The sequence below is a fragment of the Onychostruthus taczanowskii genome, unplaced genomic scaffold (genome assembly GCF_017590055.1).
Source record: "Onychostruthus taczanowskii isolate IOZ18803 unplaced genomic scaffold, ASM1759005v1 scaffold37, whole genome shotgun sequence".
Classification (NCBI taxonomy): Eukaryota; Metazoa; Chordata; class Aves; order Passeriformes; family Passeridae; genus Onychostruthus; species Onychostruthus taczanowskii.
In genome coordinates, this window is record NW_024501126.1 from 8351477 (window position 1) to 8376440 (window position 24964).

Below are 24964 nucleotides of genomic sequence, written 5' to 3' on the forward strand. Positions count from 1 at the left end.
GAGAATTTACAAGTCTGAGCTCTCTGCCTTAGACCATAAGGAAGTTGTAGCTATTGTTTCAGTATATGCATTGAGATGTTTCTCAACCAAATACTTACCTAATGAGCCCAGTGGCTCTGTACCACGTTCATGTGGGGTCTGTTGTCTCTACTCCAGTGTTGCTGTGAAGCAATTGCGTTTTACAAAAACTAGGTCATCCAAGAAAACTGTGTATCCATGATACTTTCTTCTTAACCATTTAACCTGTGAAATATGACTCCGAGACAGTCCATGTGGTCATTCTCTCTCCTTCACCACCTTGATTTGCTTGTCAGATTTTTCTCTGAGAAGGGGTCAAAGCAAAACCTAAAAATAACAGTGTTTGCTTTCAGTAGGAACGGAAGAACTTTTTTCAATAGCAAGCTGCAAATGATGCGGTTCCCAGAGCATTTATAATATCTTCCTGCATATATTATCATTTTTATAAGGGCAGTATTCATGCAGTTAAAAACAAAATAAAACCAATCTAAAAATGGTTTTATGTATAAGTGTAGCTATCTTTTGGTCAGAAGTTTTCTTACATATGGAAATCACTACTTCAAAGCTGTATTGATAACCTATCTAACCAGACGTTGGTTAAAGGTGTGAGACTTTTTTACCACAACAAGAGTGGCTGAATATTCTTGAGAGTGCTCAATGTGCATGGGAGTGGTTGCAGAGTAATAGAAATGGATTGTTTAATTTATTTCATTTTTTTCTTACCCAAGTTGAAACTGGAATGATTTTCAGATATTCCACAATTTCATGATGAGTAAACTAGCCTTAGTGGAAGTCTCACTGTAGGTGGTAAACTAAAAAGATCACTTACCCTGGAGAAAGAGAGGTTTTTTTCCTCTGCTTTGCCTGCCCCCCTCGCAACACCCCCACCTTAGGAATTCAGTGTCATTTGAAAGTTGCTTTGGGTCAAAAGAAAATTGATCAAGAATGAGAATTAATGGTTTCAGTGCAGGAGGCTATGAAGGAAAAACTGATTCAGAATTTAGATTAGCTGTTCTTAAAAATCAAAAGATTATTCTTAGGCGCAGGGTGACTACGACTCTTCAGCACTGCAGACAGAATAAGGTATGTGTACCCAACTGTGGTTACATGATAGTGATAAGCTTGCTTTGACTCTGGGACCCTGTAGACTGTCAGTTCCACATAAAATTCCTATTTGTCCTTCCATTACATGCATTTGTTTGTGCTAGTGTCATTGGCCACCCCTTCACTGCTTTATTGTCTTCTTACCCTCTCTACATGTTTGTGTACTATATAGTATTTGTTCAATCTCATGTTGGGACTTTTTTTTTTCCAATGATCATATACTATTAGAAATAATTTCCCTTCTGCGTTTACAAAATTTAAATTCTGGCTTTGGCTGTTTATCTATCTAGTGAATGTAGCTTTATGTAGCTCCTTGAAAATTAGATGATACTGTGTTCAGGGGAAGAAACCAAACATCTCCTCTAGGTATGCATAGCAAAAAAAAAAAAATTTAAAACGTAATTTAATATTTATAGACAAATGCTTTTGTGGCATGTTAGGTGAAGAATGCATGTACAAAACCTAAAATACATGCACTCTCAGATTACTGAACAGGAAGACAGCTTAATGAACTAGAAATATATCTTGCAGAGTAAGAGCTCAGAGGTGAAACAGATCTGCAATGTAGTTTAAATCAGAGCAAGATCCTTAATTTATCAAATGGTGTGGATTTTCCAGTATTGTGGGGTTTGGTTGATTGATTGATTGATTATCACAAACAAGGCTCAGGAGAAGGTGAAGGTAAGGACAGAATCTGTTGTTTGTCAAGGAAAATTGGAAATTCCAGGGAAAGCACTGCACGCTGTAGCTGACCGGAAAATGTCTGTCTTTTTTTTCTGTTTATGCCTTTAGCTAAAGCATTAAAAACGAACTCTGCAGTGTAAAATCAAAAGAGATGTTAAAGGTTCAGTTTGTGCATTCTGGTTACTATAGAGCTTTGTAGGGGTACTAGACTGCATCTTTTCTGAAGGCTGAGAGGAAAAATTGCTGGTTTGCCGTATTTTTTAAGATCACCCTGAGCTTCAATTAGGGTAGTTACGGTAGAGTGTAATCTGCTGCATCTGGCTATTCCCACATGTGAATTTAAAGACTGGAATTGTGTTCAGTGAGTCAGAGGAGAGCATCTCTGCTCTGAGGAGAGAGGAGCTGCTGTGACGGCAGGCAGGGGTCTAGACCAGCCTGAGAAGATAAGAGTGACTTCCTCGTGCTGATGGCATTGCCTGTAACGTTATCTGGGTGAACACTTCAGGAAAGGCTGTAACCCATCCCGGGCTGCAGGCGAGTAGGTTCTTTGGAAGCTGTGGGTATCGGAGCAGCTGACTCCTCACCATGCCGAACAGGATTAAACAGATTGACACTCTGGGATCTCTTCACTCAGTAAATCCTACCTGCTGCGGCAACGGGCAGCCCAGTGGCTGTAAATACTGGATCCTGGATTTAGGTACAAATATGCACAGTATAGATACAATGGGAAGGGGGAGGCAGGCTGGTTGGTTGGTTGTGGGATGTTTTCAAATTATGGGTGTTTATTAGGATGCTTTTTTTTTTCCTTCTTCTCTCTCTACTCTCCCCTCCATCTGATCTGACCCCAGCCAGAAAACGCAGAGTATTACAGAAAGGACCTATATGGGAAAGAGAGCAGTGTTGGAATTAATCTTCTCTGTAAACTACTGAGATGCTGTACAGTAAACTCTTTCAGAAAAAGCTTTTAAGAGGCATGTGCTACTTTATGGGGTTTTTTTAGTTGATCTAGAGAAATGAGAAATGGTAACTCTTGCTCTGTGAAATGTTATTAATGGTAGTATTTTAAGAGATTAGCAGAAATTTTCTTAGAATGTTGCTGCTAAACCAAAGAAATCATAGATTATTCAATATGTGTCACTTCTGTTAAATTGTTATTGAGAAGTAATGTTTTTGGGGAAGTGGAGCTTGAAAAGAAAGGGCAGTTGGGAAATAAATCGGTCTGTGAAATTTATTTAGAGACAGCATTGATTCTGAAATGTAACATGGAGGTAAGCAGTGTTCTTTCAGTCTCAACTGGAGGAGCACAGAGGTAAGGGTAAGGATGTTCATGTTAAACTCATTCTTGTTGGGTCTTCTCCCATTCCTCCTTTTTAATTTTTAACAGGAAACAATAGTTCTGCTTGGCATTTGCTCTGTTGCTACTGAACAAGTTTGTATGATCTACATTAAAACACTGCAAATATCTCCAGGATAAAACAGTGCTAACCTTTAGTGTCTGGAGCTGATGCACCTGTTGAGATGCCTTCTTACATACCTCTTGCTGTATGCTGTGTGCATATACTCAAAAAAAGCAGCAAAAGGCAAGTTATAATCACTGTTATTTGATAATATCCAAACTGCATTTACAGATGGATGAAAGGAGAAGGAGGTTGGTAGAAAGATTGCATACATGAAATTAAGGATGTAATGGGAATTAATCTTATCAGAGACCTCTGAAACAGGGTCGTGTGTCAGTAGATGGTCGTACCTCCCAGCAGATCCTCAGAAGGTAACGGGGTGTTGGAGTTCCAGCCAGTGGGAGTTAATGTTAGCAGGCTGTCATCTCTGATCCAGCAATAGAGCTGTGTTCTCAAGGCTGCTCTGTAGCCCCCAAGTGCTGCACAATCACTTCCTTAAACAGCAATTACTCCAGTTTTTAGAAGTAAGCAAGTACAGGTTTACAGTACTTCTTGCAGGAAGGTGGGAGTGAAAGGAGTCAATTATAAATAGTAGTTGATAGGCAGAATGTTCCGCAGCAAAATATTTTAGAGCAAGTGCTCACTGAGAGCTGTGACTGCCTAGTCTGCTGGAGGTCTGTTCATGGCACGGCAGCAGTCTTCTCGCCTTCATGTTGCTTTGCATTCTCCTCCTATCTTTGCTGTAGCTCCCTTGCTTCACTTTTAAACTCTTGGTGTTGCAGTGGTTAGTTTATTTCCAAATAATTTTTACAAAACACATTTTATAAAGTGCTGGGTGTAGTCTTTTCCTATCAGTGAGATGCTTTCCATTATGATCATAAATTAAGATCATAGACACATATGAAGTCTTGCTTGGCAAACATACATGGTTTCACAAACATTCTTCATTGTTCCCTTTCTGTGTCTTAAAAACAGATGTCCATGCACACAGACCATGCCGTAAGGAGGCTCAATAGCCTTTCATAATAAGGGAACAAAGCTTACTTGCATCCCAGCATAACTGTAGCTATGCCATCTCTTGAACTGGAATATTGTGTGAAAATTGTATCTGTAGTATCACTGGGCACTGAAACTTAACTGGTAATGTGGGATTTAGGCTTAATATTCAGAATGTACTCTAGTGCATGATTTTATTTGTAGAAGACTTCGACATTGTTTAAGATTTTTTTAACTAATTACAAAGTTTGGTACATTTTTTCATTAAAATGTTAGAATACATGTACAATTAATAATTATGTATTCCTGGATAATTAAATGATCTGAGGTTTTTCCCCACTTGTGCATCAAGTCTGAAGAAAGAAAAATGAGTTCAGATATAGGGAGAAAGAAAATAGGGCTTTGAGTAATGAATTGGCAAGAAACTACTAAAACTAATGTGTAAGTATTGTATTTTTGCCTTTATCTGACATCACTTGGAGAAAGCAGTGGTGTTGGTTGTAGGAAACCAATTCTCATGGTAATTCCACCCATTTCTGTAACTTAAAAATGCTTTGCATATGAGACCAGAGAGACAAGATAAATACTGAAGTTGTTTATGGTTATCTAGCTGGAGAGATTGTTTCAATCTGGAACTGAATATTGAAAATAACATATTTTTTCAGTTACCTTATGAGCTGGAAGAAACAATAGCATGTATGTGTTTTAGTCCCTAAGTGGATCATGTGAGTCTATATTTCACTTGGGAAATTTGAGAGGCAAATCTCATGGATAAAATCCAGGGAATAAATGTACAACCCCCAAATTTTCCTGAAGTTATTAACCATCTGGAAGCCGGGTTTTGAAGTGGGAAAGGTGGTTGTAGGAGTAGAGAAAGAATAGAGAATTAGCTTTGAAGAAATACCTTTATTATATGTACAGTAGATGGCAAAAAAGAATGTATGTGAGTCAAACTATCTTTATTTTTTCCTCTTTCATAACATTTTATGATATATCAAGCCTCAGAAATAATTCATCCATAAAACAGGATGCTTTTACTGTAAAGTAATTGTTAGCAAATGGTGTCCAAGAGAGGATAAGAATCTCTGAGGACTGAACTCAGAGGATGCAGTGGGAGAGTCCAGTTATTACTAATGGGTTGGTGTAATTCTTGGCATAGATTCACATATACACTTTGAAAGTCTATTCTTTTAGAATACAGATGGAAGCTGTTAAGTATGTGCTGTGTGTGCCTTTCTATCTCCACAAAGAGCATGCAACAAAAATCCTCCTTAAACTGAGCTCATGTAGCAGCTATAAAGTTACACATACAAAGGTGCTGCTCTCCTGACCTCTGTGTCCTTACTCACTTGTTCTTGGCTTTTCCGAATCATTAAGCTGCAGGACTTGCCAGAGAGTTAGCTGGAGGTGCTGTTTTCTTGGTTAGTAAAAAATGAGCTACATGTCAGGTACTGCTAGTTTATTTACCTTGTGCTTGCACATATGATCCAGCTGCTTCTTGTGCATCGACACCAGCACTCACACAGACAGCCAGACCTGGGAGTAGATCCTGTAGAAAATGCTACACCATTCCCTCCTCCTACACTCCGATATCCCCCTTGGAAAACCACAAACAACAAAAACAATAACAACAGCAAAATGTTATGAGGTATAGGAGTTTAGTAAGAAAAGTACTGATGTCCTTTCATAATTGCCATCTCTGCTTGTAAATATAAAGATCTGAGACTTTTTGCTCTGAGTGAGCAGATAAGATCCACAGCTATCCACATTTTCGTCTCAACTGCTTCTGACTTTTTTCTCCTTTAATTTGGATATGTTGGACCGGACTTTTCAGTCTGTTGAAAAGGCCATTTTTGTAGCTCTTAGGTGGGTTACTTGCTCTTTGAAATAAGTCAAGACTGAGCAGCAGTGTGGATCAGAGGTGCGTATGGAGTTAACCCCAGGGAGCCTTCTGCCTCTAATCCTCAAAAGTCTGCTCCCTCCACTGCAGCACTTTCTACTCAGACTTTGTATAAGTACTGCATGAAAACAGAATAATTTTAAATGGTTCTTTTAGCCCAGCTTATTCTCAAACCAGCTACTCAGTTCTGAGTTTTAACTTTAAAATAAAGATTTAAGGAAAATGTATGCTTTAGGTTTATAATTCAATCTTACAATAAGTAATAAGGAATTGTAACTCCATTTCTGTATTAGGAAGAAAATGTTTATATAGAAGTATTTTTTGATTTTGCTAAGATCTCTGTATTCCTGTGTTTTGCTATTGAAGCATAATCAAAATACTTAAGGAAGAATTTCTAGACTTTTCTTCAAAAGTATGATGGAACATCCTATGAGCATATATATGAGCATAATACCAAGAGATTTAGTATTTCCCAGAGAGAGACCAGAAGGAATATTAATAAAACTTTGGAAAGAAGAGTGGAGTTTGATTTCATACCAGAAATATATTTGCATCTTTACCTCCTTGTCAGCTGTCTGAGAGAATACCTGTATCTAAGCATGTGATGCATATGGTTTTGTATCATGGTCAAAAATCTGTATAGAATTGATGGGCTTAATCTGAGCAAAGAACAAATGTTCCAACTTGTAGTTCAGCTTAATTTCCCTCTTGCTGTGTTACAGCTCTCTTTCAAACAAATTACTTCAGTGAAGCAGCAGCATAAGAATGGTCTATCACCTTACATAATGAAAGTTTCCTCTAGGTGCTCATTGCAAGACTAGTAATGAGCAATGTGTTCATAATCTGCTTTCAAGCAGAGCAACAAGCAGCTGTAACAATCCATTGAATTTCCTCATCTAGGCTTGCGCTGACTCTCCTTTAGCAGAGATAATGAGAGGAACAGAATTTGGGTGATAAAAGTATATCCATCCTGCTTTGAAAAGACAGCATCATCAACATTTACAATCCTCCCCTGCAAAGGTTGGTTTTTCCTCACAGAGAATAGTTAAGTATGCTTGCTAAATCACTTAACCTAGTTTTTTGGTTCCTTGCATTTGGACATGGGACTGGACACCTCCAGTCAATCTTCTTGAGTGAGTGGTTACAAAAAGACACGATCCAGCTTAGAGATTATGAGGAGTAGTTTGCCCTAAGAAGACTTTCATAGAGATCAGCTGTCTAGAGGCACTGTAGGAAATGCTGAGGACTTGGTGAAAAGAATAAATGGTTTTTTTCAATAGAAAAATTAATAGAAGCTAACTAAATTTCATAATTTCCACCAGATAACTTATTTGCCCCTAAATTTAGGCTTACAGTTGAGTCTATAACTTAGAAAAGCAGTAATTATTGTTTTATAGAAATTATTGCAGATTTCTTTCCCTTGCTCTGCTTCGTGTCTAATTAAAGCAAGTAATAAGAGTTCTGGTTTATTGCCTTTTAATTGCCTTTCAAAAGAAGTTCAAAATTTTTTTTTAACTTTTTTTTTTCTTTTGTTTCCTACATCCAAACCAATTTTGGACAGCTCTCCCATGATCTTATCACATAATTTTCCTGTGGCTACTTAAGTAATATTAGATGGATGGAAGCTGGGGAATGATGTGAGGAATTGGAATTTAGATGACTTGGTGAACAAAGCAGTTCACAGCATCACCTTCCTCCTGAGGCTTTATTGGGAAAATTTAAGGAAATAAAAACAATGGAAAATTTGCATGACAAAATGTAGCTTTTCGTATGTGCATGATATGGGCTTGATCATGCCAAAGAAAATTCAGCAGTGCATATGTTATTCTTGAAGAGACTGTAATCAAGTTAACAAACATGGCAATGATTCTGTTTTCAGTATTCAGTGTTTTATTCCATATTCCATGTATTTGAATTGCACACTGAGATAAAATGTCACATCTTCCATTAATTTATAGTTTTAAAATATTTTATAATATACTTTATACTGTATATACACAATGTATTTTTATATACTTTATAACTATATATGTAGTTTTAAAATACTGTATACCAAGGAGTTATCTTTCCCCTTTTAACTCAGTCTGTATTCAAAATTGATGAATTTGTCGAGCAGTATCTTCCCCTTTCCTAATCCCTTAAAACACTTCATTCTGAAAAGGCATCTCTGCAGCAGATAGGCATAATGACTTTCAACAGCTCTCTGCTAGTCAACCTTGACAATGAATCTGTTTAAAAAAAACCCTTGTATTTCCAGTGTGACCGACATTTATTAAAATCACATGTGCTCTCATTGTATTGCTCAGGTTACATTCCCATCTGAAGAGAAAAAATATAAAACCAGTTCAGTTTCTAATCACTGTCATCTAAGTCTGCTCTTGGTAATGTAGGTATTGAGGTGGGATTGCACTGAGAGGAAGTTGTCTGTCATCACCTACAGTCATCTCATTACACAGTGGGGAGGCTGAAAGCAGTGGCATGGCCACAAGGGCTTCAGTGTGTGCACCAAAAAGGTCAACATTTTACGATGCAAAGTAATGTTTGTGCAATTAATTTCTATCACTAGTATCAATTAATTGGGTAAGGAGCAAACATCATTGTATAATGAATTCCTATCACCAATATCATTATTTGGATAAGGAGGAAACATATTTTTTTATAGATAGGAATTTTAGAGGACCCATTTTTATCACTATTTTAGAAATTCCATCTTGGTTCCCAGTTCCCTAAATTTCTTTCTCAATGTGTTTTTTGAGGGCTACAACAGAATAACATTTGGAAAGAGAAAATGACCAAAGTTACTGTAATAGCCCCAAAGCTAAACAGTGTGAGTATATTATTATTGAGCTTATGGCAGAGTTCCTAACTTGAGATTGGTGTGTTTGTACAGCTGTTGCTAAAGCTGTGGCTCCAAACAATTGCTAGTTGTTCTAATGAGCTCTTCTGCTTTGAATCAAGAGGATGGGGGGGAAAAGAAAAAAAGGCTGTTAAAATTGCTGTTGGATTATTATGTGTATTTAGGTTAATGTGTAACTGCAGTAGGTGAACAGGAAACAAGTATTTTTTTAGTACAAGTAGTTTGAACTTAGGGGTTTAAAACAAATGAAATTTGCTAAAGACATTATTTCTTTAAGTTCATTTGTTTTTGTAACTTAATACTAACACTGTGTACCATCTCTTTATAAACTTTACAAGTACACTTGAAGGTATGCTTAGCAATTGTTAATAGTATCTACCCTTTGTGTTTTAAAGTGTTTACTGACTCATCATATATTCTGTCAGTTTTACTAGAGAATTTTTGGAGGTTTTCTCATGTGTTGGAATTTTTTAAGGCATTTCAAGAGAGAGTAAAATGCATCTACTTTCATTTTCTAGAGGTCGCGCATTTGTAAATACATGGCAGAGGTTATACTTGCTCCAGGTTTTTTTCAAACTTCTGGACAAAAGGAAAAAATACTTTTGGCTCAGCATTTATGCAGATTTTGTGTGGAATTAGTTTTTGCCTTTGGGGACTTGTTTATATTGACTACGTAAAGCAGTGGAAGCTATTTTCCTCCCTATCTGTGTGGACATTCTCAATTTCAGTAGTACAGCAGAATTGTGTCTCGCTATTTCCTTTGGAAATCAGACTTGCTGAAACTTGCTTTTGCAATATCTTAGCAGTATACAACCTTTCGCTTGACGTAGTGGGGGCTGTTTTAAAATCTGCGTAGGATAAATTCCTTCCATTGGGATGCCCTGCATTGCTGAGCTTTTGCACAGGAAAGGATGGCATGTGTTGCTTTAAATAACATCTGAGATCATCAGTCTTCCTCATGCAAATTCTGCAGACTTGCTTCTTCTCCCTCCCTTCCTCTACAGCTTTCTCTGCTTTCAGCAGAGCTGAGGGTTTGCTGAATGCATCCTTTTCCACCCGCTTTTGGTTGGCTGTTCTGTTATCTCTATTGATATGGACATTTTTGTTTCATGTCTGTTCATAATCTTCCTCTTCTGGACTGATGCACAAGGCATATCAGATAAGCTGCTCTGCTGCTTCAGAGCTGTATTTCTAGGACTAGAGTTTATTTTTATCCACTTCTGAGCAAAAATTTACGGCAAAAATTAGAGTAGCAGATGATAAAACCCCTACAGCTCAGTAACAGATGAGCAGAATTAATTGTGCAGTTGCCCCAATTAAAATCTGATACTGCTCATCACGAATCTTGTCAGGAGTGGCTCCCATTCGTAGTGTGTGACATACAGCTCTTTACCATGAGCTGAGCTGCAGCTTTGCTGCTGGCATCCCTTAGCATGGCTCTTGGGAGGTGGGTTGCACATGGTGAGCACGAGGCCGATGGATTGTCAGCAGCCAGCTAAACTCCATCTATTGTCTTAAGCACCAGTGCTGCCTGTGAGGCCCAGGCCCAAAGTTTCTGCTTCCTTCTTTTCCGTTCTTTGCTTCAGATGTCATTTCTCCGCACTGGGTGGCTGCTTTTTTTTGTCAAAGGCGGGGGGAGTGCTGTGCCATGGAGCAGTTGGAAGAGAGCGAGCACTGCCAGCTCCCACTGCTTCAGTAGCTGCCTTGTGCCCTCCACAGCTTCCTGTGCTGAGATCTTCAGCTCTTCAGCAGCAGCAGTGCTGGGGAGCAGCTGTGCATAGCTCCTTCAGCTCAGGGTACTGAGGAGGCAGCAGCCCTGGGCCTGGAACAGTCATTCCTGTCCATCCATTCTTCTGGAGGGAGGGGTGATTGGGCCTTGCCTTCATTGGATCTTCTGCATTGGTCATCCTGTAATAGCTGGATATATACCTGATACTGGCATCTAGCTCAAATAGCATATACAGACATTTTAAAATATTAGTGTCTCTGTAGTAAAGCTCAAAAATGCCTGTGCTTTGGAAAAGAGTAATGTAGTAGAGTCTATATGAAACTTTGATAAATTTGATCTTACAAGCTACTGTATTTAAATCAAAATACGGAAAATACATTGGTACTGTGGGAAAACCTGCTTGCTAATACAGAAAAGCAGTATTTCTCTAATTTTCTTTCACTGTTTACTCTGAAGAGCTTTCTCAACTATTTAATCAAAGAAGGGTGTCACCTTAATTTTCTTACATTATGTGGTATATGTCAGCACCTATGAGGGAGTTAAATCTGTCACCGAAAATCTTGCCTATTATAGGTCTGCAGAGCAAATAATCTTCTGTGCTCCTTCACACTGATGTAAAATGATGTCCTGTAAGGGGAGGCACAGGTGAAGTGCAAGAGATGAGTAACTGGATGATGGCCCCAGCTGGCCTGAGGGAACTTGCTGGAGGTGCACAAAAAGGAGAAACCTTTGCCTGAAAATTAGAACATGTTTCTGTTCATTAACTCTTACATAAAAGCATGCAAGTGCCTGTGCAGTTAGTGTTTAGGGGAAATGCACCCTCCCTTCTATTGGGATACAGTCATATTAAAATAATCAGGCCCCTTGCTTTGATCTGTAAAGAGGATGGCTCAGTACACAGACACAGAGTGAGAACTTGACTGAGAAATTTTTATGCTAAATTACATAAATCTGTTCTTGGCGTGTCCTGCCAGGCACATGGATGTAGCTGTCTTTAAATCTGAACAAACAGGTGGCCAAAAGAATAGAGTTGAAATCCAGACACTCTCTATTAAAATATAAGTGGATAGAGGAAAGTTGAGATTTAATCTATTAAGAGCTTGTGGTTTTCACAAACAGGGAAACTAAACTTCAGCAGTCTAAATCTTAATACTTCCTACTTGTGACACAAAACGTATTTCTCTCCAGAAATAGGAGAGAATAGCAACTTACTACAAAGAATGAAATTCCCCACAAAGTCCACTCTCCCTTTCTGCAGTGCTGCCTTGTGCTTGTAGCAGTACACAAGATTTAGACTTGAGGTTTTATTTCCCTGTAGTCTGAATTCCAGGAAGCACAAACAGAACTACTTTTGTTAACCTGGGAGGGCTTTTTTCTGGCACACTATCATGCCTTCTTCCTGCCTAAAAACCCCAAAAAACAACAACACAAGTGTGGGATGCAAAGTTGTCCAGCAGTTCTAGGAGGAGGTTTTTTCCCATCTGAATTTTGATGGTGTTTAGCTCACAGATAGCAGTTGTATTTGCAGCTCTCTCTGTGTACACTCTGTAATGTGAAACTAGTTAAAAGCTTGAATGTAAAACCTTGGAAAACCTTGGTTACAAAAACTTGGTTTTAAATGCGTGGGGTAGGAAGGCAGGAGAAGATACTAAGAAAAAAATAATAACATGACAATAATATAAGTGTGTTAAAACTTTGAGGCATATGCCACTATTTTTTAAATTCAAATGAACAGTGCTCTTTTTGCTCTTAATCAGAGGTTTTCTTGATTCTTTTCTCTAGAGCAGTTGCAAATATGTCTGCTGACTGACTTTTCTCAATATTAGGAAGACTTTCGGAAATCATTAAGACGACAATCTTAGGAACAGGGTTGGGGTTTTTTTTTAATTGCTTGTTGGGCAGTTTAGTATCTCATTAAGAGAAGCTGAAGACTATCTAGCCTCAAGCTTAGAATTCCAGTCTATTTGATGTCAAGATAATCAGCTTTTGATGACGTGGAAAACTTAATTATTGCATGCATGTAAATCAAACTGCTCCAGACTAGTGCCTGTATCAGTCAAAATTAAAATAGGTAATTTATTAATCGGGGAAGATGTGCTAAGGAGTTGAACTCTTTTGTCTATTCACTTACTTAAAAGATTACTAACTGGTATTTCAGCGTAGTGCATAACTTGAAATAAATGAAAGAAAGGTTGGCTGACTAGAAATGAAGGCTCTGTTTGTTCCACTCCAGACACAAATATGATTGAGGGATTTTCTTCTGTGTATTGAGTACTATCTTTCTGCATGTTGTGATTTTTTTAAATTATCTTTTTAAGAAACTAGTTTTATGCAAGTTATACCACTCTACCTCGCAAGTAAAATCTGTGCTTCCCAAAGGGCATGGTGGAAATGCCCTATTTGCAAGGCTGATAATACTTTAAGGCATTGTCTTTAAGTGGTAACTGCTGTTATCAGGGCTTTTTAAAAGCTGAAACACATCTAATGCCTTTTGATGTACAATCCAGTACTGGTTTGCAAAAAATAGGCAGCAAGGATATTTTTAAGGCGATTCCCAACAAGGAGAGAAATTAAATTCCTGTCCCATACAAAATTATCTGAATGGTCTTGTTCATGGCAGATTGGTAACCTCTTATTCAAAAGTAGTTTCCAGGCAGAAAGTACACTTGTGTCTATGACTAAAATAATCCTTGCACTCTTTTTTCTCCATGCCTCCCTCATCTCATCTAATAACAAGTGATCACTGTGTATGCAGGCTGGCTTTTATGAACTTTTGTCATTAGATGCTTGTCAACTCCACCTTGCATATTAAACCTTAAAGTGAATCACTGTAGATTTGTGCTCTCTGTGTTTTGTACCAAGAAACAGGCTTTTCCCCTAACACTCATAATGTACCTGCAGCAGATCTTATTGATCAGCTGATTGGTTGGTTGGTTAAATTTTTGTTCCCTAAGTCCATGGTGTATGGCAGATCTGCAGTGGCAGAATGATATACCAGTCAGGGTTACTAGATTTGCTTTGCTCCATTTTTCAGTCTTTGCCCATCAATGTTTTAGAGTCCAAAGACTCTGAAATGTTCTTATTTTTAATTTTGCAACATTTTGTGTTTAGAGGTGAAGAGCATCAAGCAGATTTAGTTTGATTCTGTAGGTAAAGGAGCCATGGGTTCTGTAGCCCCCTGCAGTAAAACTCAAAAAACCAGCAATATGGAAATAGTTAATATGAAGCAGAGTCTTTCAAGTCATCAACTAGCTTAACATGGCTGATTTATTTTTTAGGGAAAAAAGCAGTTTATTAATCACAGATGTGCATGTTTCTAGTGTTAAGAAAGCTGGGACTAGAATGAGAATTCCCATTTCCCTTCCCGTTTCAAAAATTTGCCTGTTTGTTGGAGGTAACTTTATCTTCTAGTTTGAGGGGGTAGGAACCCATGCTGCCTGCCCTTTAGCTTCAAAAATATATTTATGGACTCTGAGTGAACCCTCTGACCTCACTACCAGAGCAACATATGTGGTTTTTACTTACAGGGAAATGGCAGTTAAATGCCTTCTTCTCTTATTGTGGCTATGAATTATAAAACAAAGCCCATCCATTAGGGCTTTACTTCATTGAATTGCAGAACTTTCTCTACTTGAACAAGGAGTGGTTTTATTAAATTCAATGGTTTCTTGTTGGATTGGTGTTGCTGTGTGTGATCGCTATATATGTGTTGGGTTTTTCATCTCTCCAAGATGTCCATCTGTTTCATTTATCTTTTTCTAAAAGGGAGTCTGATTCTCACTAGAAAGTTTACTGTACTTGAAACACGTTTGGGGTTAGCATACCCCAAATTTATTCCATCTGTTTTGGTTTTAAAATTCCAAGTTATTCTCAGTTCAATTTTGAATAGTCCTTTTTTCCTCTTAGAGAGGAAGTATGTTAGAGATAAAATATTCTTGAGCAATGCTAGAAAAACAATTTTCTATGTAGTTGTAAAGGAAACAAAGCTGATTTAGTATAAACAGTCCTAAGCATGGTAATCAATCAAACCAAGTTTGTATCCCTAATTATATAGATAAAGTAGTTTATAGTGATGGGACAGGGAGAAATGAGACACTCCATGGGGCTCTTCTCACAATGAAGGTGAAAGGTCTTTCTGTGCTCTTGAAAATGCTTGTACTGGATATTGATATTCCCTAATGCTTCAATCTGGCAATGCCTCTACATAAATACATGAACATGGGCACCCAGGTTTTGTACATGACTGTGCTTTAGTATTGTTACTGGGGTTCTGAGGAAACAGATGGGAGCAAGTAAGTAGAAAATCTGGATGCCTCTTGGCTGGGATGGGAAAATAGATGATATAAGGTCTCACTGGGAAGACACTGACACGGAATATTTCTAGTAAGTGTTAACTCAGCTATGAGGTTTTAGAGATGTTTTCTGCAAATTTAAGGAAGGGCAAAAAGTCAGCTCTGATCTCTGAAGAGACCTAGTGGGCTGGTATTCTTTTCAGGTTAACACTGATGATTTTAAATCTCTATTTTTTAATGCCCTATTTAATAAAATTTGATCTTTGGGCTGATGCTTTTATAGTATTTTTATTTCTTTTCTTTTCAAAAGAGGTGTTTTCAAGGCACACAAGTATCTTGAGGGTAGGTCTCAGGAAGATGGGTCCAGGCTCTTTTCTGTGTCCAGTGACAGGACAGGGGGCAATGGGCCCAAACTGACACATAGAAAGGTCTGAATATAAGAAAGAGCTGCTTTACTTTGAGGTTGGCAGAACGCTGAAACAGTTTGCCTTGAAAGGTTGTAGAGTCTCCTTCGCAGGAGATACTTAAAATCTGCCTGGAGGCAACCCTGTAAACTCCGCAGTGGCCATGGTCTAGCTGATCTCCAAAGGTCCCCAACCTTTGTGATTTTCCTTCTCTCTGAGTGATTTCAAGCTTTAAAGAGCAAAGTGGAGCAGTGCTATCATTTCCATGTACTACTTACAAGATGTCCACTGTTGTGATTCCCTGGAGCCCTAATAATATACTTCAGTAAGGATTTCGTATTAAGTCATGCAGAAGGGAAGATAAGAAGCAGTTACATGCTGCACGCCAAATGAAAACTAATGTTGTGTGGGAGGATACGGCTGAAGTATGTGCTGCGGAACATGTCTGGTTTACATTGTTTTGTCTCTTAGATCCTCTCTGCTTGAGCGCAGTCTACTTACTTCTCTGTGCTCTTTTCCCTCCTCCTGCCCAAAAACTCATGGCTGACTTGGGTTAAGAGTTAGGAGTGGTACAACAGAAGTACCGTCGGACAAAAATACTTGCCCTCCACAGTTTCAGGGCCACTGTCCCGTACTGTTTGGTTTTATAAGAAATTCAGTAGCTGCTAATTGTAGCTTGTCAAAAGGATGTGTGAAAATATGAGGAGGTAGAACACACTTTATAAAAAGAAGGGGTTTATTAACTGGAGGCATGTTACATGCTTTGGAATAGGCATGTTTATGTAAAAGTCAATTGTATGCAATCAGTTACTGCACCACCACGCTGCCTTTTTGTTAGAAAGAAGTAATTGCAAAGGAAAGAAATGCAACAGATATAAAAATACAAAACAGTACATGGTCGACTTCTGCAAAGGCTTTAATTTTTTCTTCTTATGTAAATGAGTGAATGTTCTCTATTTTACTTGCTTGGAAGGAACCTTGTATGAACTGTTAATAAGAGGAAAACTATATACAAATGAAAGAAAAATTTGGCTGAGTAGTCATAACATCTTCAAGCTTGGTGTTTTGGAAACAAGGCATTTAGTTTATGCTTTAAGAAACTTACAAGTACACCACCACTGTTTTCTCATCTTCTGTAGTCCACTAGCAGAGTAGCAGAAGGTTGTTTATTGGAATACCTATCAGCTGATGTTTGCTGTGATTTCTGAAATAAGGCATCTGATTATAATTAAAATGCATGATGCAGTAAAGGTAAAGATAAGTTTCATGAAAGAGCGGTCAAACTAAATTCTTACAGAGCTTTTATAGGGGATTGTTTGGATTCCTGTGGAGAGATTGCAGATGGTTGCAAGTTTTGTTTGGAATTTTTTTAATAAGCAGATAAGAGTTTTTTTAATAAAGTAAAAAATCTGTCATGATGTTGATGCTGATGGCTAGTGGGCTTGCTTTTCTTGCATATGCGCTGAGAACCCTTAAGCAGTAATCCCAGTGCCTTGGGGGATACTCAGATTGCAAGTTGAAAACCATTGTTATAGATAATTAATTTCTTCCTTATGCTTTCCACTTCAGCAAGAAAATAATGTAGCAGTTCTTAGCACTGCTCTCCCAAGATTTAGAGACAAAGATAACTAGTGTTGCTTTGCATCTGCTTTTTTGCTGATTACTTTTGCCCATTACTTAAAGCCTTGAAGCCAGGTTAATGGCACCGTGTGAACTCTCCTTACCTATGCTCACAACAGCTACAGCTTTTGCTGGAAGATAATTCTGCAGGTGTGACTTGGTTTAAAGAGTTAGCAGCTAGCTTGTTAGACTGAAAATATGCTTTATAAATTTATCTTCAGCTTTGTGGAAACATGATGAAAGTGGTGGTTAGCAGCAATTATTATGTGTGTGTTCATACAGTATAAGCTACAAATGTTCTTGGCACCAGAGCTGATGTATCTTAATGGTGACATGCCATGGGTTTTATTGGAACAGAGAAACATTTTCATAAACAGCATGATAGATCACATTTTGGATTCCTAGGAAGGCGTGCCCTTTGTGAAACAGCTTGAACATGAAGGAAAAATAACAAGTCCCATCTTTTTATAGCCACCTTTTATGTCTCTTTCCCCATCTCCATTCAAAACCATCATTTGCTCTTAGTGCTCCATGGAAATGGAACAGCCTCACATATTTGTGTGTGGATCCAAGCATTTGGATGTTTATGATTAAGTGTCTTGCTACATCAGTGTGACCATGTTATTCCCCAAAATTCAAACTGTCTCTGGTGAGACTGGCAATACACCTCTTAGGAAAAAGCTGCCAGAAGAAGTGACCTGAACATCTGTGTCAAGCTTCAAGAAGGAGCACAAGCACTGCATTTAATTCCCAGCAGTAGAAACATTCAACAAAACATCATTTATGTCGTCCTTATGTAAACTATCTGTCTGCAAAAGTGCATACACAGGGGGAAAAAAACCCCATATTTAACAACCTAGGATAGCCTTGCTAATACACGAGTGGTAGACAATATTTCTAAGAGTGGTGTTACAAGAATGTTTCCAGGCCCCCACTTCACACCCCCCCCCCCCCCCCAAAAAAGTGTATTTTTAGGAAAAAATAATTGCTGGGGGAAACAACATTGTGCTGCATGGGGAAGAAAAGAAATCTAGCCTCACAATAGCTAACCAGTGGGTGTTCATCATAAGCATACAGTCCTGGTCAAGTGACAGGAACCTTGGTGGGAAAGTGTTTTTGACCTCATGCACATTTAACTACGGCTTGAGAAAAGGTTATCCTTTGTTTCATTACAGAACTTCAAGCGTGTCATGCTGAGAACTACTGCTGATCCTGAGATTTCAGCAAGTGGGCTTTTAAACATTGCCTGTGCCTTTTTAAGAAACAAACAAAACAAATCCAAAACTCAGAGAAAATTTAAGCAAAAGACAAAACATTTAACTGTCTTCTGTTTTCTTCTTCCCTCTATCCCAAGGGTAGGGGAAATATATAAATAACGGAAGTAATTGGAGCATTTGTAATTAAATTTGGTGTTTGAAAAATGATTTGCTTATCTCACTGAGGCAATTATTGTTACCCTTCATCTTTGCTCAAAGCAATAAACATTGAAAGATAAAGCAAGCATATCCTTCCATAAAGTTACATGACATATGGAAAGTATAATTCACTATCAAATAAGTATCAGCAGTGGGAAGAAGGAATTATAGTTGAGGCAGGAACAACTTAATGAAGCTTGACTGTTCTTAACACATCAATGGTGCTTATGCGTGGATGGCCATGTGCAGCATGAACACTGATAGCTGCAGTGTCATTAAAGGCCAGGTTACCTCAAAAAAATCCCATTGATTTGTCCATAAATTCAATTCCATATCCATTATTACATACATCGGTTCCAGCCGGGCGGTGCCCGGTGGACTGCCGAGGCCAGGATAGTCTCAGGGTAGGCTCAGGTACTTGGTCCGATCTCCCAAGTCATTCCCAGCTTCAGGCAGTCAACCAGGCTCAAGGGATTTTCAGCCCTTTAGTGATTATCAGCTCTGTGTGATTATCAGCTCTTTTGGCTTGCTTGGGCCGAGGCAGCAGACGCATGGAGAGAGAGGAGAAGCGCTGTATAAGGTTCCGCAGGATTCTTTATTAGGATCTCCCACTAAGGGTCTCAGTGACAGCTCTTTCTGCCGAGCCAGGCAGAATTAGGAGTTTTTATACCCTACAGAGGTTTTGGAAACTGTCCAATAGAAAGGGTCAGGGAAAAGTGACCTACAGGCTTACAGGGAGATAAGCAGGGTCCGAAAGGCAGAAGAGAGGGCCTTCTAAGGTCATCGTGACTTGGCATTTCCTAGCTCAGGCTTCTGACCTCCAAGGAGGCCTTGCAGGCCCTGTGCCTGCTACAAAGATCCATTTGCCTTGTTTCTCCCTTGCTTCAGCTTTAAAGTGCTCCCCTTGTTCTTTTTTCCAGACTCCCTTTCGGTCTCCAGCAATGATGCCAGTCCTCCCGCTTCCGTAACGTCACTTCAGCCCCACATGATCGGTGCTCAAAGCTCCCCGGGCCCCAAGCGCCCTGGCAACACCTTGAGGAAATGGCTCACCAGTCCTGTGAGGCGCCTGAGCAGTGGCAAAGCAGATGGGCACGTCAAAAAACTGGCCCACAAGCATAAGAAGAGCAGAGAGGTGCGTAAGAGTGCCGATGCAGGCTCTCAGAAGGACTCCGACGACAGTGCAGCAACCCCACAAGATGAAACTGTTGAAGAGGTAAGTGCTCAGTGCAGCTTCCCAAGACTTGTGCATATGTTTTTCAAGGAACTAAATGTTGTCAGGTGAAGGTTGTCTCCTCACCTGACTGTCCAGCAGTCAGGAGCAGAGTGTTAGGTGCCCTATGCTCATCCTTGATCCCTGTACTCTGCACCAGTCCTGCGCCAGGGAGTTTGTGCCCTCTGAGAGTGTTAGTGAAGCTCTGTGAAGCGCCTATAATTTAAAAAGAGAAACTGGAGAATAAAAAGTTGTCCTTTGGCTTTACTCTCTTATGCTAATTAGGAAATTGGCTTAATGAGTAAAGGTGTTTCAAGGTCTGGGAATAATCAGGTAATTTTGTATTTCCTTTGCTTTTCTTGTTGATGGATCAGGGAAAGTGTAGGGAGAGCTGCTTAAGTGCTTAAAGCTCTAATTGCACCTTGCATAAGAGTCAGAGCACAGAAAAATTATTGGCTCTATGATCCAGGCCAGTTACCACTAGTCAAATAATACGCATGGCAGTTTTCATCGGAGAGAAGGAAATTGTGAAATGTTCCAAATTTTACCACCAAGGATGTCTACTGAGGGCTTCCCTTCTTCCCACAAACATCTCCCTCTCCTTCAAAGTCTGGGACTCTTGTATGAACAAAGCTGGCCTCCAGTTAGGTGCAGAGAAGAGCCAAATTCTCTGTTACAAACCTACAGTTCAGGCTGAAATGAATGTGTTGTTACTGCTTCCAAGGGCACAGCTGGGTGCATGTTATTCCCTTTTATTAGATTGACTCTGACTATTGGTTTTGGTACTTAACCATCCAGAAAAGCAGTCTCAGTTGCCCAATTTTTTATTTATTGCTGCTTTTTTTTTTCTTCTTCCCAACGTATTTTTCTACATGCTTGGAACACTAGTGAAGATGCACAGTAAGTGTAGGGAGAGGGAAGGTGGAAGACTTGGCAGCATGATGAATTGAGAGATGTTGGTTAGGAATGAATACTGGCCTCTGACCTTGAATGTCAGGCTGTAGAAAGAGACCCTCTGTGCTGAAGTTGTAACACCATTTTGGCAGTGTCTGTTATTGTGCAGTTCTGTGAGTGAAGGGAAAAATTCAAGGCCAGTGCCTTAAAGTCAGGGGAAAAAAGTAACCATCTATGCCGTCTTCCTGTAAAGGTAGATAAATTATTCTGTGAGATCATACATTAAACTTCGGGTACTTGAAATCAGAGTTCCTTGTGAGGGACAGAAAGGATAATTGATTAAATACTTCATGTTGTAATAGGGGTTTTTTATGTCCTCCAAAAGTCTTGCTGTGATACAGAGCAAGATACATATTTCAGAGAGATACAGATTTCTCTTTGCAGAACTGAATTTGGAAACCAAGCATGGCTTTCATAACACTTTCCTGTAGTAAATTTCAGCTGAATGTCTTTTTCTTAGTATTTGAATTCTTTTGCTTTTACCAGACATTGAAAACTGTCTTTGGCATCTGCATTTTCCCCCTCTGTTAAGGATTGTTTGTAGGAGCATCTTGACTTGTTGGGAGAGGGCTGAAACTACAGGATAGTCTTAAAACGAGCATGTGATAACAAGTTTCATGCTGGTGAGATAACAGAGCTTGAACATCTTGATGTTACTTACAGAGAGGTCGGAACGAGGGGCTGAGCAGTGGCACTCTCTCCAAGTCATCCTCTTCAGGCATGCAGAGCTGCGGAGAGGAGGAGGGCGAAGAGGGAGCAGATGCTGTGCCGCTCCCTCCTCCCATGGCAATTCAGCAACACAGTCTTCTCCAGCCCGACTCGCAGGATGACAAGGTAGGAGCAGGACTACCTGGGGGAGGCTTCACGTGATGAGATAACCTCTGTTTGCACAGATTTTTTCTTCTTCTTCCAAAGGTCTCAAAACTGTACATAATACAGCTTCATGATAGACAGAAGTAATCGCTTTTGCCCTCTAGACAATTTTAAAAGGGTGTTCTATGATGAGAGCGTGAATTAAATCCTTCTCTATTTTAAAAGCACAAGTGTAGAAATTTTTCTGCTGGAACTTTAGTTGTGGAAATAAGCTGCTTTGTGTGCTCACAGGATGATTTACATCACTTTGAGTGATGCCATATTTAGTGATTAGAGTCTAATTGTTTTATAACCATACCTTTTGGGTTTTTTTGGTTTTTGTTGGGTTTTTTTTTGGGAGGGGGGTTGCAGGGGGAGGGAAGGGAGGCATGCCTGAAAGAAAGGAATTATCAAAGAAGGGTATTAATTGTCATGGTTTAACCCCAGCCAGCATCTAAGACCCACACAGTCACTGTTCCACTGTTCCTGGGATAATCAGAAGGGAAAGAGTGAAAAAACTCTTGGGTTGAAAAAAAGATAGTTTAATAGGTAAAACAAAAGCCATGTACACAAGCAAGGCAGAACAAGGAGTTTGTTCACCAGTTCCCACAGACAGGCAGGTGTTCAGCCAGCCCCAGGAGAGCAGGGCTTCATCACATGTAGGGGACTTGGGAAGATAAACGCCATTGTTCCAAATCTCCCCCCCCTTCCTTTTTCTTCCTCCCAGCTTTATATGCTGAGGATGATGCCATATGGTCTGAATATCCCTGTGGTCACTTGGGGTCAGCTGTCCTGACTGTGTCCCCTCCCAGCTCTTTGTGCCCCCCCATTCTCATTGCTGGTGGGGTGAGAAACAAAAAAGGCCTTGGTGCTGTGTGAGCTCTGCTCAGCAATAGCTAGAACAACCCTGAGATATCAACACTGCTTCCAGCACAAATCCAAAACATGGCCCCATACCAGCTACTGTGAAGAAATTTAACTCTGTCCCAGCCAAAACCAGCACATCATCCATCTGTTTTTCACAAACAAAGGCACATTAAAATTGACAGTAAAAATTTCACACCGGTAATAAAACTGGATGTAGGTAGTAACTGCATGATGCGAATCTTATTTGTGTATGATCTGTTTTTTTCTTTAATTTTATGATGATCAGACATTAAGAGAGTTTATTTCAATTTTGAACCTGGATCAGACATTTAAGGGACAAGTATCAAGTCTGGAAATAGAGGGGTTTTAAAATGGAAATAATCTGGACTTGTGCAGCAAATATGCACATTCTTTTCTTGCCATTTTGCTCCTTAAAAGTTTTAATTTTGTAAAATTGTAATCTACAGCACCGAATATTGTTAGTGAATTTTGTGATTGCTTGCTGTCTGTTCTCAGTGGTGCAGATGTTATTCATAGCTTTTGTGGATCTTTTTTTTTTTTTTTTTTTTTTTTTTAATTTTTTTTTTATTTTAAAAACACTACCTTTCAGTGGGAATCTCACTCCTTCCTGAAGCTGTTGTTTGTAGGGTCAAAATGGCTGGTTCTTATAATCTGTGTGCATTCAATTCCTACGTGCCTTCTGAATTGACAAAGTGTAATATATGAGTTGAAGAGTTAATATATTGGGAAATATTGCTGAAACAAAACAAGCAAAAATAGACCAGCCTTCAGAGCTGAGAGAATGTTTTCTTGCTAGAACAATCTCAGTTTTAGATTTAGAAATAAGATGAAAATAATGCCAGTGAAAATATGTTAAGCTCTTGCTGATGAGCTGCCATATTTGCATGTTTCTTCACTGACAGAAAACAACTGATTACAAATATTCTAAAAAGTTCTCCACAGAAAAATTAATTTCATTATAGACTTCTTTACATAGTGGAACACTTACATACAGGGATATGCTTGTAAGCTAGTGTCTGCTTACCTCTGTATTTCTGGTGCAAAGTCAGACCTGTACCACAGTAGAGAAAGACTATTTAAGTAGCTTTCCATCTCCAGTAAATTATATTTTCACTGCTGTTGTGATTTAAACCCAGCCAGCCACCAAGTACCACCCAGCTGCTTGCTTACTGTCCTGCCAGTGGGATCAGGGAGAGAAAACGTGTGGATTGAGATTAAGCAAAAGCCATGCACACAAGCAAAGCTAAACAAGGAATTAATTCACTGCTTCCCATGGACAGGCAGGTGTTCAGCTATCTCCAGGAGAGCAGGGCCCCATCAGGTATAATGGTGACTTGGGAAGACAAATGCCATCACTCCAAATGTCCCCCCCTTCCTCCTCCTTCCTTCCACTTTATGCTGAGCATGATGTCACATAGTCTGGAATGTCCCTTTGCTCAGTTGGGGTCACCTGTCCTGGTGAGACCCCTTGGTGTCTCCTCCCAAGCACCCCCAGCTTCCTCACCAACAGGGCAGTACAAAAAAGCAAGAAAGGCCTTGGCTCTGTGTGAGCCCTGCTCAGCAACAACAAAAACATCTCCATGTTATCAGCACTTTTTTTAGCATAAATTCAAAATGCTGCCCCATACCAGCCACTGTGAAGAAAATTAAGTCTACCCCAGCCAAAACCAGCACAACTTCTTAAAAGGTTAACATGCACCCACATCAGTAAATGCATGGTGGGACAGTCTTTAAAGTAGGTGAAACTACATTTAGAGGAGACTTCAGAGAAGTTAATACTTGGTAAAGTTAATATTATACCATAATTTTTCAAAGCGTGTAAGCAGTGATTCTTCTGCAATGTGTTGTTATTACGCAATATTTATCCTTCATGGTGGGAGGCAAAAGGTCCCCTCATGGGGCATCCTGGGAGGTTGTGTGTGCCTCCCTGCAGTCCACACACCACCAGCTTCTATCACCTAAAGTAAATGCTCTATTGGAACACAGAAGTGAGAAGCCAGAGCAAAACTTTACCCAGGAGAAGGTATTTGGCTCTCTTGATAGAGTTACTGATCAATAAAAGGCTTGCAAACAAGTTCCCAGTTGTCTGCCTTCTGGGTGGAGTCCTTCTTCACATTCCTGCCATGCTGGGTGGTTTCTTGGGTTGCTCAGCTATTCCGGATCTCAAGGAATGTCTCCTCCTTTCTGTGACCTCAGAAACTTGGCAATCATCTCTGCCTCCCTGCAAGCATTTCTTCCTCTCCAGAGCTCCTGCTCATTGCTGGAAACTCCCTGTTTGTTGGGTTTCTCCTTCCCTTCCCAGCCTGCTGTGGGCCCTTAGCAGCATCTCATATGTACTTGAGCTCAGTTGCTCCCTCCAGCTTTTCCTTCTTTTCTGTGCAAGGGATGTGTTCTGTTCCCAGAGTGCATCATCAGGAAAGTCAGCAAGAAGTTTTATCTATGCAGCTCCTTCTTTTTCAGATTATATGTGCTATAACCACAGGCACTGGAAATCACAGTTCTGAAGTTTTACCTCACATCTCACATACCACAACAGAGCAATAAAAGAGACCATAACCAGAACCTGATTTCAACACTGACAGTGTTTTTTAAGACTAAGCTGAACTCTGCATCCAAAGTGGAAACACACATGCAGGCACAAGCT

The 24964-nt window shown here is 39.5% G+C and overlaps 1 protein-coding gene across 3 annotated transcripts in view; it reads left to right on the forward strand.

Moving 5' to 3' along the window:
* Positions 1 to 24964, forward strand: part of TRIO (trio Rho guanine nucleotide exchange factor) — a 247931-nt gene that overhangs the window by 193448 nt on the left and 29519 nt on the right. For all 3 annotated transcript variants that reach the window (XM_041411853.1, XM_041411854.1, XM_041411855.1), the window contains 2 exons: positions 19337 to 19629; positions 21244 to 21414. In XM_041411853.1, coding sequence (XP_041267787.1) covers positions 19337 to 19629; positions 21244 to 21414 — 464 coding nt within the window. The remainder of the gene's footprint in view (positions 1 to 19336; positions 19630 to 21243; positions 21415 to 24964) is intronic.